Genomic DNA, 15684 nt, shown 5'->3' with positions numbered 1-15684 from the left:
ATAACACAGAGATGACAGTGAACATTATTATACTACTAATGGCGCAATACAAATAGCAATAGCATGATTGATAATGAATAGTAACAATAATTTCTCTATTATCAACAATACATTTGTTTCAAATGCAACAATACATATACAGTATGTAATGATAACTTGAAATACAAAATAAAGCAAATAAATGGAGGGGAAGAAAGAGAAGCAAACTGTATTAACCTTGTATATTGTTATAGTAACAATAGGTTAAGGTTTGTCAGTGTGCCGTGGGTTACCTAGTTTCCCCTAGGGCAACAACATTAATATATGTTTGATGAAACATGATTATATGCATGACTGTGTGTGTGTGTGTGCGCGCGCCTTGAGTATGTAGGTATGTACTGCATTTGTATGTATGTGGGAGCATGGGTACCTGTGTGTGTGTATATATGTAAGAATTATTGTGTATCATGAATAATTGTGTGTATAGGATTAACCTACAGCTAACTAGGGATAACTATGTTAAAGTTAAAGGACCACTGATAGTCACACACACAATAGGTGTGGTGAAATTACTCTCATTAGACCCAAAACCGGTGTTTACTTAGTTAATTTATAGTTAGATAGTGTTGACTTACTTAACAGATAATTTATTTACCTAGTACCAATTTTTAGCAACTAATTTGTACTGTTAGGTGGTAACTTGTTTTAAGTGAGTGTTACCTTGTGTTAACCAACATCTAATTATGGTTAACTTAGTTAATACACACTCACATGCACTCCCCTCCTTTATATTGTGTTATATAATGTGCTGTTTTTTGATGTTCTGCACTGCTTTTGTGTTACGCTCATGAATTTGTGAATCTTGATGTAATGCAGTGGTTCTCAACCTTTTTTCAGTGATATTCCTGCGAATATTTTTTTTAATGCAAGTACCCCCTAATCAGAGCAAAGCATTTTTGGTTGAAAAAAAGAGATAAAGAAGTAAAATACAGCACTACGTCATCAGTTTTTGATTTATTAAATTGTATAACAGTGCAAAATATTTCTTATTTGTAGTGGTCTTTCTTGAACTATTTGGAAAAAATATATAAAAATAACTAAAAACTTGTTGAAAAAGAAAAAATTGATTAATATATAAATAAAGATTTCTACACATAGAAGTAATCATCAACTTAAAGTGCCCTCTTTGGGGATTGTAATAAAGATCCACCTGCATTCATCAACTTAATTCTAAACATTTCCTCACAAAAAAAGAAATCTTTAACATCAATATTTATGGAACATGTCCACAAAAAATGTAGCTGTCAACACTGAATTTTGCATTGTTGCATTTCCTTTCACAGTTTATGAGCTTACATTCGTATTTTGAAGTATGAAGTATTATTCAATAAATATATTTATAAAGGATTTTTGAATTGTTGCTATTTTTTTTAGAATATTAATAAAAAATCTCACGTACCCCTTGGCATACCTTCAAATACCCCCAGGGGTACGCGTACCCCCATTTGAGAACCACTGATGTAATGCATTAGTACAGAGCTTCTCAAAACTGGGATAAGTGTACGACTTAGGCAGGCTCCATCTGGTGGTACAACAAAGAATCGCATAAATAAATATTCAAACACAGTGTTACTGTCCAAACTGTAATGTTACAGTGGCCAACAATATATTCATTATCGTAATTTATTTCAGACCCAAGGGGATCCATATCACAGAAGAAAAAAACCTACTACAACCATATTAAATAAACTTGTTAAATAAAACCTCTGCTTTATTTTTTAATGAATATTTAGGCTTACTATGCTACTTGTATTTTAATGGTGGTCATTATGGTGGTACCTGGAGAGCCAGGTGTTTTTAGAGAGTGTACTTGGTGAAAAAAGTTTGAGAACCACTGCATTAGAATATAATGCATAACTGTAAAATATAATGCATAACTGTGTAACTCGCACTGTGTTGTTATTTTGTCTGGAAACTCTTTTATGTCCAGGGTTAGTTGCAAATTAGCCGATTGGCTACAAACATATGTACATATATTATGGCATTGACTGTGATAGATATGGGTAATATTGTGCGCTGCGTTGTCCCTGACAAGCTAATATGAGCAAGTTGCAAATAGCCTCTTTAATTAGAAACTATCAGGTTACATTATTTTTAGTTTTGAATCAGAAAGGCTATACTATTGACTAATACTTATCAGAGGGATAATAATTTTGGGCCACCGCATTTCGAGGTTTCAATTCAGAAAGTTAGTTTTAAAAATGTTAGTTTGGCCTTATGCAGATGTTGTCTTTGTTTGTCTTTGGACACTTAAAAACTATAAACCATCGGGTTGAATTTATTTTACAATATTTGATTACCAAGTCGGACTCTAATAATTGTGCTCACTATTCCGGACTTCATATTTCGTGTAAAGCGGTAAACATCAGCTTGGGGATTATGTACTTATTTTCCTTTTTCTAACTTTCCATTTTCCCATGCAGCTTATTTGGACACATCCGACTGGGAGTTTCCTGATGTTTGTAGATACTACTTTGGAAAGTTTGGCCAGTGGTCTAGTTTGGTCTTCTCGATGGTGTCTCTTATTGGAGCCATGGTGGTTTATTGGGTCCTCATGTCCAACTTCCTCTACAACACGGGACAGTTTATTTACAGTAAGACACAATGCTTTTGTCCAACTAGAAAAACAATTGAGATAATGAAACTCAAATTATGTTGCAGACTATTTGATAACTGTATGTATTTAGTCTTCATAAATACATTGTGTTGTTTTACTTGTAGATTGTACATTTATTGAAGTTGTGATTTGATAAAATGATTTCATTTTACGAGTGTATTGCCTATTCTGTTTACAGACTATGCTCATCATGTTAACATGTCATATCCCGAATTTGGAACCAATGGCACAGATAGAGGTAAGTCAAACACAAGCCATCCATTTTACCGGCTTTAATTTTCTAATGGACGGGTTGCTCTTCTTTATGGACATATTGATTGTAGACCGTTAATGAGTTTTTGATTCTATTTCTTCCCATGGTGGAATGACTATACAACATGCATCTACACAGCACACACAAAACCTAACGATAAAAAAAAAATCGGATGCACAGGTTTATTCTGGATTTTGTCCCAATTAACACAATGTGTTACAGCCTCGAATACATACAGTAAATTATTTTGTTTAATGTCTCTCAGCCTGTTTCACCATGGCCAGATTCTTTTTGTAACCGTCTGATATAATTTTGATATTTAACAATTTTTTGGGGGCTGGATTTCTAGAATTGATTTAAATTGATCAGTTTGACGCCAGAGACACTCCTTTGAAGATCTGTAATAGGGTTGAGGTCAGTGCTTCGGGAAGGCCATTACAGAAGCGTAAGGTCAGCCTGGCCTTTTGCAACATTCACTACAAATTGCATTGTTCGGATCATCTGATCTTTTAAATCCAAAGCACCTCCACATAATTGAATCTTTCTTGGGGTTTTATGTAGAGGAGCGAAAGGAGAGGAAAGAGACAGACACACAACAAACATCTTTCCAGGAGAACCAAATTTGGTAATTTTTACTGGTGTTTTCTCATCATATTTTTTGTCAGAAAATATATGGATATATTGTAGGGGCTCTATATACCACTAAGCCATACTGCATGGCCATTTTGAAAACAACGTCGACCCTTTGGTCATAATCAGTCTATACCTCCTCTGATTTAACTATTTCTCGGCCATCTAGGTATTTTTTTATTTATCAATCAATCAATCAATGTTTACTTATATAGCCCTAAATCACTAGTGTCTCAAAGGGCTGCACAAACCACTACGACATCCTCGGTAGGCCCACTTAAGGGCAAGGAAAACTCACACCCAGTGGGACATCGGTGACAATAATGACCCAGTGGGACGTCGGTGACAATGATGACTATGAGAACATGCTACTGTGAAAGATCAATCCATTATGGATCCAACACAGTCGCGAGAGTCCAGTCCAAAGCGGATCCAACACAGCAGCGAGAGTCCCGTTCACAGCGGAGCCAGCAGGAAACCATCCCAAGCGGAGGCCGATCAGCAGTGCAGAGATGTCCCCAGCCGATACACAGGCGAGCAGTACATGGCCACCGGGTTGGACCGGACTCCCTCCACAAAGGAGAGTGGGACATAGAAGAAAAAGAAAAGAAACGGCAGATCAACTGGTCTAAAAAGGGAGTCTATTTAAAGGCTAGAGTATACAAATGAGTTTTAAGGTGAGACTTAAATGCTTCTACTGAGGTAGCATCTCGAACTGTTACCGGGAGGGCATTCCAGAGTACTGGAGCCCGAAATGAAAAAGCTCTACAGCCCGCAGACTTTTTTTGGGCTTTGGGGATCACTAATAAGCCGGAGTCCTTTGAACGCAGATTTCTTGCCGGGACATATGGTACAATACAATCGGCAAGATAGGATGGAGCTAGACCGTGTAGTATTTTATACGTAAGTAGTAAAACCTTAAAGTCACATCTGAAGTGCACAGGAAGCCAGTGCAGGTGAGCCAGTACAGGCGTAATGTGATCAAACTTTCTTGTTCTTGTCAAAAGTCTAGCAGCCGCATTTTGTACCAACTGTAATCTTTTAATGCTAGACATGGGGAGACCCGAAAATAATACGTTACAGTAATCGAGGCGAGACGTAACAAACGCATGGATAATGATCTCAGCGTCTTTAGTGGACAGAATGGAGCGAATTTTAGCAATATTGCGGAGATGAAAGAAGGCCGTTTTAGTAACGCTTTTAATGTGTGCCTCAAAGGAGAGAGTTGGGTCGAAGATAATACCCAGATTCTTTACCGTATCCCTTGTTTAATTGTTTGGTTGTCAAATGTTAGAGTTGTATTATTAAATAGAGTTCGGTGTCTAGCAGGACCGATAATCAGCATTTCCGTTTTTTTGGCGTTGAGTTGCAAAAAGTTAGCGGACATCCATTGTTTAATTTCATTAAGACACGCCTCCAGCTGACTACAATCCGGCATGTTGGTCAGCTTTAGGGGCATGTAGGGTTGGGTGTCATCAGCATAACAGTGAAAGCTAACACCATATTTGCGTATGATGTCACCTAGCGGCAGCATGTAGATGCTGAAGAGTGCAGGGCCAAGGACCGAACCCTGGGGAACTCCACACGTTACCTTAACGTAGTCCGAGGTCACATTGTTATGGGAGACACACTGCATCCTATCAGTAAGATAAGAGTTAAACCAAGACAGGGCTAAGTCTGACATCGTTAGCAATAGATCATTAGTCATTTTTAACCAGAAAACAATCCCTTTGTGATTAAAAACCTCTTTTTCAAGAAAGTCCTGGCTGCAAATTTTCACACAAACACGCAATCATTACAGATACATAAGTATGTTTGCCCTAACTTTTTGAGTTATGTTGCAAATAACAGAGACAAAAATGTAATAATAATAAATGCCAAGTAAGGCGAATTGTATTTTACTTCTGAATAAATAAACAAAATAAAACCCAATGTATTATGTAGCAATTACTCAAGAATTTCCAGTAATATGTTTAATATAAAAACTAATTCCAAAAACATGCACCTTGGGATAGGTTGATTGGCAACACTAAATTGGCCCTAGTGTGTGAATGTGAGTGTTGTCTGTCTATCTGTGTTGGCCCTGTGATGAGGTGGCGACTTGTCCAGGGTGTACGCCGCCTTCTGCCCGAATGCAGCTGATATAGGCTCCAGCATCCCCCGCAAATAAGGGATAAGCATATATACCGTATTTTTTGGACTATACGTCACAGTTTTTTTCATAGTTTGGCCGGAGGTGCGACTTATACTCAGGAGCGACTTATGTGTGAAATGATTCACACATTAGTGAAGTGAAGTGAAGTGAATTATATTTATATAGCGCTTTTCTCTAGTGACTCAAAGCGCTTTACATAGTGAAACCCAATATCTAAGTTACATTTAAACCAGTGTGGGTGGCACTGGGAGCAGGTGGGTAAAGTGTCTTGCCCAAGGACACAACGGCATTGAATTGGATGGCGGAAGCGGGAATCGAACCTGCGACCCTCAAGTTGCTGGCACGGCCACTCTACCAACCGAGCTATACCGTAAAATATCAAATAATATATTTTAGCTCATTCACGTAAGAGGCTAGACGTATAACATTTCATGGGGTTTAGCGATAAGGAGTGACAGATTGTTTGGTAAACGTATAGCATGTTATAGTAATTTGAATGACTCTTACCATAATATGTTACGTTAACATACCAGGCACCTTCTCATTTGGTTATTTAAGCGTCATATAACGTACACTTATGCAGCCTGTTCATATTTTTTATTTATTTTAAATTGCCTTTCAAATGTCTATTCTTGGTGTTGGGTTTTATCAAATAAATTTCCCCCAAAAATGTGACTTATATATGTTTTTTTCCTTCTTTATTATGCATTTTCGGCAGGTGCGACTTAGACTCTGGAGCGACTTATACTCTGAAAAATACAGTATATATGTAATAGAAATAAAAATGAATATTTTTAAAAGGATCTACAAGCTCAGCAATTAAAAGTAAAGTGATAGCCAGAGACGAATACAAGCAGGTCAAACCCAGTTAAACTGTGCAGTGTGCTATACTGCAACCATCAACTATGAAAATAAAAAATAGGAAAAATATAGCAGAACTCTTTTTTCAAAAACGTTATATGATCTTGCTGGACTTATGGTTTATTCAGCTGTGGAAAACACCCCCTCACAGGATTTGGGTCCTGCCAGCCTCTGAGCTAATCAGACATGTAATGCATAAAACAGATTAATTTAATGTTTACAGTTAGTAATATCAGGTTTTACAACAAAGCAAGTGACGCTAACATTATAAGAAGCGTTAGTGAGGTGGATACCTGCATTATTAATAGCAAAGGATGCACTGAGGTCGCCACTGCTGCTCGGTTGATCTGTATATTCATTCCAAGTTTTTACAGGCCGTGTGTGCAAACTTCTATGCATATCGTTAGTATTTCCTCCATTTGATAAAATATCCACTTTGCAAGTACCGTATTTTTCGGACTATATGTCACAGTTTTTTACATAGCTTGGCCCGGGGGTGCGACTTATACTCAGGAGCGACTTATGTGTGAAATTATTAACACATTACCTTAAAATATCAAATAATATTATTTAGCTTATTCACGTAAGAGACTAGACGTATAAGATTTCATGGGATTTTGCAATTAGGAGTGACAGATTGTTTGGTAAACGTATAGCATGTTCTATATGTTGTAGTTATTTGAATGACTCTTACCATAATATGTTAGGTTAACATACCAGGCACCTTCTCAGTTGGTTATTTATGCGTCATATAATGTACACTTATTCAGCCTGTTGTTCACTATTCTTTATTTATTTTAAATTGCCTTTCAAATGTCTATTCTTGGTGTTGGGTTTTATCAAATACATTTCCCCCAAAAATGCGACTTATATTCCAGTGCGACTTATATGTTTTTTTCCTTCTTTATTATGCATTTTTGGCAGGTGCGACTTATACTCCGGAGCGACTTATACTCCGAAAAATGCGGTATTACACGTTGGTCATTGTTTCTCGCAAAACAATTAAGAGCTTGTTCCACTTTTGCGCAGTGCTTTGTGACGTCATTTTCGCCCACAATAATCGATACAATCATGCATCCTTGCATCTGCCCTAGTGACTATACAACATTGTCTCCATAAATCCGGTATATAAAAACACCTGTTTCTTTGACGGTCCCAAAAAACTATAAAACCGCGAAGCAGTTTTACTAGACTTGGGCTTGCAGTTAAAACACCGTAGAAGAAGACAGGAGGACCCAGGGCATCTTAATCAAGTTTAAGTTAAATATCTTTGTGTTAGCCTCGCCATATTTTGAGGACAAAGTAACAAGTCACAAGTAACCTTAATTAATAACATTTTACCTTTTTAACAACTCTTCAACGCATCATAATATTCCCCTCAAATCCCCCCAAAAGCGGATTAACTCGCTGGAATATAAAGACAATATAACATACACCCATAAACGTGGATGCATATGCAAAAGGGCAATATATCTATTTGTACAGTAATCTATATATTTATATCTGCACATTATTGCTCTTTTATCCTGCACTACAACAAGCTATTGCAAAAATGTTTTGTTCTTATCTGTACTGTAAAGTTCAAATTTGAATGACATTAAAAGGAAGTCAAAGTCTAAGTTTTAAAGTAATTTAACTAACACTCCGAATTATCCTACTGTCAATAACGCTTGCAAAACACAGCATTCAGAGGCATCCATAACTGTGCAGGCTCACAGCCAAATGCATGAACCTTGTGATTCAACTCTTTGACATTGTTTACCACGAGTATCCAACATTGTAACAATATTTATAAGTCAGAAAACAGGAGGAAAATCACCATAGGTAACAGGGCTGTGAATCTTTGGGCACCATGATTCGATTAGATTATTGAGGGTAATGAATGATTCAGTTAAGAATCTCTTCTCAATTCCAAAGGATTTGATTTAAAATCTCCACTGATATGATAAGCTACATTATTTCTTCATAAAATATACAAATAGCTGTAATGATTTTTTTATAATACTTTAAAGAATACTGGTTTTGTTTAATAAAATTCTACCAAAACATTTGATCGAGTCAAATACAAATACGGTAATAAGAGACATATCCAATACTACTCTTTTCTAAAGTAAATCTGCATCTACATCAACAATAGGATTTGCCTGAGTGGCTGGACAGAACATCCATCCATCCATTCATCATCTTCCGCTTATCCGAGGTCGGGTCGCGGGGGCAGCAGCCTAAGCAGGGAAGCCCAGACTTCCCTATCTCCAGCCACTTCGTCTAGCTCTTCCCGGGGGATCCCGAGGCGTTCCCAGGCCAGCCGGGAGACATAGTCTTTCCAACGTGTCCTGGGTCTTCCCCGTGGCCTCCTACCAGCTGGACGTGCCCTAAACACATCCCTAGGGAGGCGTTCGGGTGGCATCCTGACCAGATGCCCGAACCACCTCATCTGGCTCCTCTCGATGTGGAGGAGCAGCGGCTTTACGTTGAGCTCCTCCCGGATGGCAGAGCTTCTCACCCTATCTCTAAGGGAGAGCCCCGCCACCCGGCGGAGGAAACTCCTTTCGGCCGCTTGTACCCGTGATCTTATCCTTTCGGTCATGACCCAAAGCTCATGACCATAGGTGAGGATGGGAACGTAGATCGACCGGTAAATTGAGAGCTTTGCCTTCCGGCTCAGCTCCTTCTTCACCACAACGGATCGATACAACGTCCGCATTACTGAAGACGCCGCACCGATCCGCCTGTCGATCTCACGATCCACTCTTCCCCCACTCGTGAACAAGACTCCTAGGTACTTGAACTCCTCCACTTGGGGCAGGGTCTCCTCCCCAACCCGGAGATGGCACTCCACCCTTTTCCGGGCGAGAACCATGGACTCGGACTTGGAGGTGCTGATTCTCATTCCGGTCGCTTCACACTCGGCTGCGAACCGATCCAGTGAGAGCTGAAGATCCTGGCCAGATGAAGCCATCAGGACCACATCATCTGCAAAAAGCAGAGACCTAATCCTGCGGTCACCAAACCGGAACCCCTCAACGCCTTGGCTGCGCCTAGAAATTCTGTCCATAAAAGTTATGAACAGAATCGGTGACAAAGGACAGCCTTGGCGGAGTCCAACCTTCACTGGAAACGTGTCCGACTTACTGCCAGCAATGCGGACCAAGCTCTGGCACTGATCATACAGGGAGCGGACTGCCACAATAAGACATTCCGATACCCCATACTCTCTGAGCACTCCCCACAGGACTTCCCGAGGGACACGGTCGAATGCCTTCTCTAAGTCCACAAAGCACATGTAGACTGGTTGGGCGAACTCCCATGCACCCTCAAGGACCCTGCCGAGAGTATAGAGCTGGTCCACAGTTCCACGACCAGGACGAAAACCACACTGTTCCTCCTGAATCCGAGGTTCGACTATCCGGCGAAGCCTCCTCTCCAGTACACCTGAATAAACCTTACCGGGAAGGCTGAGGAGTGTGATCCCACGATAGTTGGAACACACCCTCCGGTCCCCCTTCTTAAAGAGAGGGACCACCACCCCGGTCTGCCAATCCAGAGGTACCGCCCCCGATGTCCATGCGATGCTGCAGAGTCTTGTCAACCAAGACAGCCCCACAGCATCCAGAGCCTTAAGGAACTCTGGGCGGATCTCATCCACCCCCGGGGCCTTGCCGCCGAGGAGCTTTTTAACTACCTCAGCGACCTCAGCCCCAGAAATAGGAGAGTCCACTACAGATTCCCCAGGCACCGCTTCCTCAAAGAAAGACGTGTTGGTGGGATTGAGGAGGTCTTCGAAGTATTCCCTCCACCGATCCACAACATCCGCAGTCGAAGTCAGCAGAACATCATCCGCACCATACACGGTGTTGATAGTGCACTGCTTCCCCTTCCTGAGGCGTCGTATGGTGGTCCAGAATCGCTTCGAAGCCGTCCGGAAGTCGTTTTCCATGGCTTCCCCGAACTCTTCCCATGTCCGAGTTTTTGCCTCCGCGACCGCTAAAGCTGCACATCGCTTGGCCTGTCGGTACCCGTCCACTGCCTCCGGAGTCCTATGAGCCAAAAGAACCCGATAGGACTCCTTCTTCAGCTTGACGGCATCCCTCACTGCTGGTGTCCACCAACGGGTTCTGGGATTACCGCCACGACAGGCACCAACAACCTTGCGGCCACAGCTCCAATCAGCCGCCTCGACAATAGAGGTTCGGAACATGGTCCACTCGGACTCAATGTCCCGCACCTCCCTCGTGACATGTTCAAAGTTCTCCCGGAGGTGTGAATTGAAACTCTCTGACAGGAGACTCCGCCAGACGTTCCCAGCAGACCCTCACAATGCGCTTGGGCCTGCCAGGTCTGTCCGGCATCCTCCCCCACCATCGCAGCCAACTCACCACCAGGTGGTGATCGGTAGAAAGCTCCGCCCCTCTCTTCACCCGAGTGTCCAAAACATAAGGCCGCAAATCCGATGACACAACTACAAAGTCGATCATGGAACTGCGGCCTAGGGTGTCCTGGTGCCAAGTGCACATATGGACACCCTTATGTTTGAACATGGTGTTTGTTATGGACAAACTGTGACGAGCACAAAAGTCCAATAACAAAACACCACTCGGGTTTAGATCCGGGCGACCATTCTTCCCAATCACGCCTCTCCAGGTTTCACTGTCGTTGCCAACATGAGCGTTGAAGTCTCCCAGTAGGACAAGGGAATCACCCGGAGGAGCACTTTCCAGTACTCCCTCGAGTGTACCCAAAAAGGGTGGGTATTCTGAACTGCTGTTTGGTGCGTAAGCACAAACAACAGTCAGGACCCGTCCCCCCACCCGAAGGCGAAGGGAAGCTACCCTCTCGTCCACTGGGTTGAACTCAAACGTACAGGCTTTGAGCCGGGGGGCAACCAGAATTGCCACCCCAGCCCGTCGCCTCTCACTGCCGGCAACGCCAGAGTGGAAGAGGGTCCAGTCCCTCTCGAGAGAACTGGTTCCAGAGCCCTTGCTGTGCGTCGAGGTGAGTCCGACTATATCCAGCCGGAACTTCTCTACCTCGCGCACTAGCTCAGGCTCCTTCCCCCCCAGTGAGGTGACGTTCCACGTCCCAAGAGCTAGCTTCTGTAGCCGAGGATCGGACCGCCAAGTGCCCTGCCTTCGGCTGTCGCCCAGCTCACAATGCACCCGACCTCTATGGCCCCTCCTATGAGTGGTGAGCCCATTGGAGGGATGACCCACGTTGCCTCTTCGGGCTGTGCCCGGCCGGGCCCCATGGGAACAGGCCCGACCACCAGGCGCTCGCCATCGTGCCCCAACTCCGGGCCTGGCTCCAGAGCGGGGCCCCGGTGACCCACGTCCGGGCGAGGGAAATCTGGGTTCATTTCGTTGTAATTCCATAGAAGTCTTTGAGCTGCTCTTTGTCTGATCACTCACCTAGGACCTGTTTGTCTTGGGAGACCCTACTAGGGGGCATGAAAACCCCCAGACAACATAGCTCCTAGGATCATTGGGACACGCAAACTCCTCTACCACGGTAAGGTAGCAGCTCAGAGAGGAGACTGGACAGAACAGATTTATAAAATAAAAATAAATTGTTTTATTTTTTTTAATCGATTAAGAATCGTTAGAAATAAGAATCGCAATTAATTTAAATAACTTTTTTTTTTTACACCCTTAATAGGTACCCTTTTAAATCCTGGATCATAAGCGTTTGTCATTCTATCAGTGCAGTATTTTGGAAAGATCTGTTCTCAGTTAAAATGTTTCATTACTTTTAAATAATAGCTGTTAAGTTTACAAATATCTTCTCTGTTGCTCAAAAAGGTTCATTATGTCTTCTTATTCATATACTATAGCTGTTCTTATAGGCATAGCCAACCAGGTAGACTTGACAGGTCTGCCTGGTTGTCAGGTAAAGATTCCATCTAAATATACCAAAAATATTGTCAGATTACAAGAACATTTGAGGGAGTAAAAATCTTCTCTGACTCGCCCCAACTGCACATTCTACATACAAAAAAACTAAGGACAGGTTGGCACCAGAGCCCCTTTCAGATGAGACTTTGACATTCCACAAAAATAAACATTTGGACAAACATTTAATGTAAGGATTGCACTTTTAGAACAGCCTCACAACATAGGCAAATGCCCCACTTTTTTTTCACATATAAAAAGCACCTTAGATTGTTTTTTTTTTAAAGTTCCCAGTCATGTCATCACTTCAACTAATTTTGTTGTTGTAATGTATTTAGTTCTTATTGTGTGACTATGGTTATTGTTCTTGTTAGTCTGATATTGTAAATTACTTACTCGAATCTACAGATGTACCGTATTTTTCGGACTATAAGTCACAGTTTTTTTCATAGTTTGGGGGTGCGACTTATACTCAGAAGCGATTTATGTGTGAAATTATTAACACGTTACCGTAAAATATCAAATAATATTATTTAGCTCATTCACGTAAGAGACTAGACGTATAAGATTTCATGGGATTTAGCCATTAGGAGTGACAGATTGTTTGGTAATCATATAGCATGTTCTATATGTTCTATGACTCTTACCATAATATGTTACGTTAACATAGCAGGCACGTTCTCATTTATGCATCATATAACGTACACTTACTCAGCCTGTTGTTCACTAATCTTTATTTATTTTAAATTGCCTTTCAAATGTCTTTTCTTGGAATTGGGTTTTAGCAAATAAATTTTCCCCAAAAATGCGACTTATACTCCAGTGCGACTTATATATGTTTTTTTCCGTCTTTATTATGCATTTTTGGCAGGTGCGACTTATACTCCGGAGCGACGTATACTCCGAAAAATACGATAATTGAGCGGCGCAATAACCTTGCTCATTTACAGTATGTACTAACTTATATGTTTTTTCATTATTCTGCACTGTTCTGAGTAAATAAATATTAATAGAAGTGTTCACATAAATAATCAAACAATAATTCCATTTTGTTTGGAGAAGTTATTATTACAGTATATCTAATTGTTACTGAAGAAAAATTCTGCTCGGTAAAAGAAATTGGTCTCTACAGCACCCCCATGTGTCCAAATATTTGGAAGAATGTTTTGTAATGCTTTGCTTGGTTCCCCCCTAGTAATTTGCCCATACCCAAACACTGACTCTGGAGGGAACAAGAGCATCAGCAGTATTTACCCTTGTAGCAGTGGAAATGATACAACGGATGTTAACTCTTTTGAACACTGGTGGAGCAAAACCAGTACCATACCGCTCTATCTCATCGTCTTACTGCTGCCGCTGCTTTGTTTCCGATCAGCCTCCTTCTTTGCAAGGTTCACGTTTTTGGGTGAGTCAGTATTTACAATTGATGAGTGTTGTATATTTGGTATAAAAGCTCTTATTTTTCAATGATTTGTTGCAGAGCCAAATGTCCTGTTTTAGAGTAGTTCCTGGCTTAGTATTTGATATTTGCCATTTTTATTGGTCTATATATGTAATAACAATTATATATTGTTATTTTTTACATGTATTTGTGTATGCCACACAATATCTTAGTAAATTAGTAAAATTATTTACTGAACAATTGCTTTAAAGTTGATCATTCTTTTCAAGCATCCATTAATGTTTTGTCCCTCATTGTCCAGGCACCATATCAGTCATCTACCTGATTGTTCTGGTCACCATTAAAGCTGTCCGCCTTGGCTTTCATCTCGAGTTCCACTGGTTTGACACAACCAAGTATTATGTTCCAGGTAAGCATAAAACAAATCTCTTTTTTATCCCACGCTTTCAATTTGTTTTTACGTAATTTCCTATTAATTTAAGAAAACAGTGTAGAGGTTGTCCAACCTCACATCAACAGTGCTTTACTTTGTATAATATATCTTACTCAAAACAGCTCATGTCAAAGTTAAAATTTATCGGAACTATTTTCTTCTCAGCACTGCCAACTGCCAGAAAGAACCCTATTTGACAAATCATAAAAAGAGAGGGCAATAGTACTGACTTATCCTTATTTCTGATAAGTGATGGTATTTTCTTGCTTTAAAGCTTTAGTTTTGATTTTAAGTAATTTTGACAACACTTGAGTGTGTATTCGAAAGTCAAGACTAGTCTGAAGTTACTCAGAAGACTCAAATGTTGTGTACAGGAATAAACTCATTTGCCACTTGATTTGGCATAATCAATCAAATCTCGCCCGGAAAAGGGTGGAGTGCCATCTCCAAGTTGGGGAGGAGATCTTGCCCCAAGTGGAGGAGTTCAATTACCTCGGAGTCTTGTTCAGGAGTGAGGGAAGAGTGGATCGTGAGATCGACAGGTGAATCGGTGCGGCGTCTTCAGTAATGCGGACGCTGTATTGATCCGTTGTGGTGAAGAAGGAGCTGAGCCGGAAGGCAAAGCTCTCAATTTACCGGTCGATCTACGTTCCCATCCTCACCTATGGTCATAAGCTTTGGGTTAAGACCGAAAGGACAAGATCACGGGTACAAGCGGCCTTTCCTCCGCCAGGTGGCGGGGCTCTCCCTTAGAGATAGGGTGAGAAGCTCTTTCATCCGGGAGGAACTCAAAAATAAAGCCACTGCTCCTCCACATCGAGAGAAGCCAGATGAGGTGGTTCGGGTATCTGGTCAGGATGCCACCCGAACCCCTCCCTAGGGAGGTGTTTCGGGCATGTCCGCCAGGTAGGAGACGACGGGGAAGACCCAGGACACGTTGGGAAGACCATGTCTCCCGGCTGGCCTGGGAACACCTCGGAATCTCCCGGGAGGAGCTGGGCGAAGTGGCTGTGGAGAGGAAAGTCTGGGCTTCCCTGCTTAGGCTGCTGCCCCCGCGACCCGACATTGGATAAGCGGAGGAAGATGGATGGATGGATGGATCATCCATCCATCCATTTCCTACCGCTTATTCCCTTTAGGGTCGCTGGGGGCGCTGGTGCCTATCTCAGCTACAATCGGGCGGAAGGCGTCGTACACCCTGAACAAGTCGCCAACTCATCGCAATCAAATATTATTTAGTACAGCAGTAGATAAAACAAGTATGTGTTCCCCTGCTAGAAAATCTTTTTTTATGGTTTATTATTGTAAAAAAAGAAAAACAAATCCATAAAAAAATGACATTAAGTATTAGTATTAGATCTGTATACATATTTTTGTGGTGAACATTTGTCATACTTTGAAACGTTTCA

General features: G+C 41.4%; 1 protein-coding gene across 2 annotated transcripts in view; it reads left to right on the top strand.

The window, feature by feature from the left end:
* The window catches only part of slc38a9 (solute carrier family 38 member 9), a 48383-nt gene that overhangs the window by 21204 nt on the left and 11495 nt on the right, over positions 1–15684 (top strand). For both annotated transcript variants that reach the window (XM_061876834.1, XM_061876833.1), the window contains exons 8-11: positions 2463–2633; positions 2835–2894; positions 13636–13845; positions 14144–14251. In XM_061876834.1, the coding sequence (XP_061732818.1) occupies positions 2463–2633; positions 2835–2894; positions 13636–13845; positions 14144–14251 (549 nt within the window). The remainder of the gene's footprint in view (positions 1–2462; positions 2634–2834; positions 2895–13635; positions 13846–14143; positions 14252–15684) is intronic.

This window comes from Nerophis ophidion, linkage group LG17 (genome assembly GCF_033978795.1).
Source record: "Nerophis ophidion isolate RoL-2023_Sa linkage group LG17, RoL_Noph_v1.0, whole genome shotgun sequence".
NCBI classification, from domain to species: domain Eukaryota; kingdom Metazoa; phylum Chordata; class Actinopteri; order Syngnathiformes; family Syngnathidae; genus Nerophis; species Nerophis ophidion.
Note: the sequence above shows the minus strand (reverse complement) of the source record. Positions and strands in the feature narration are given on the sequence as shown.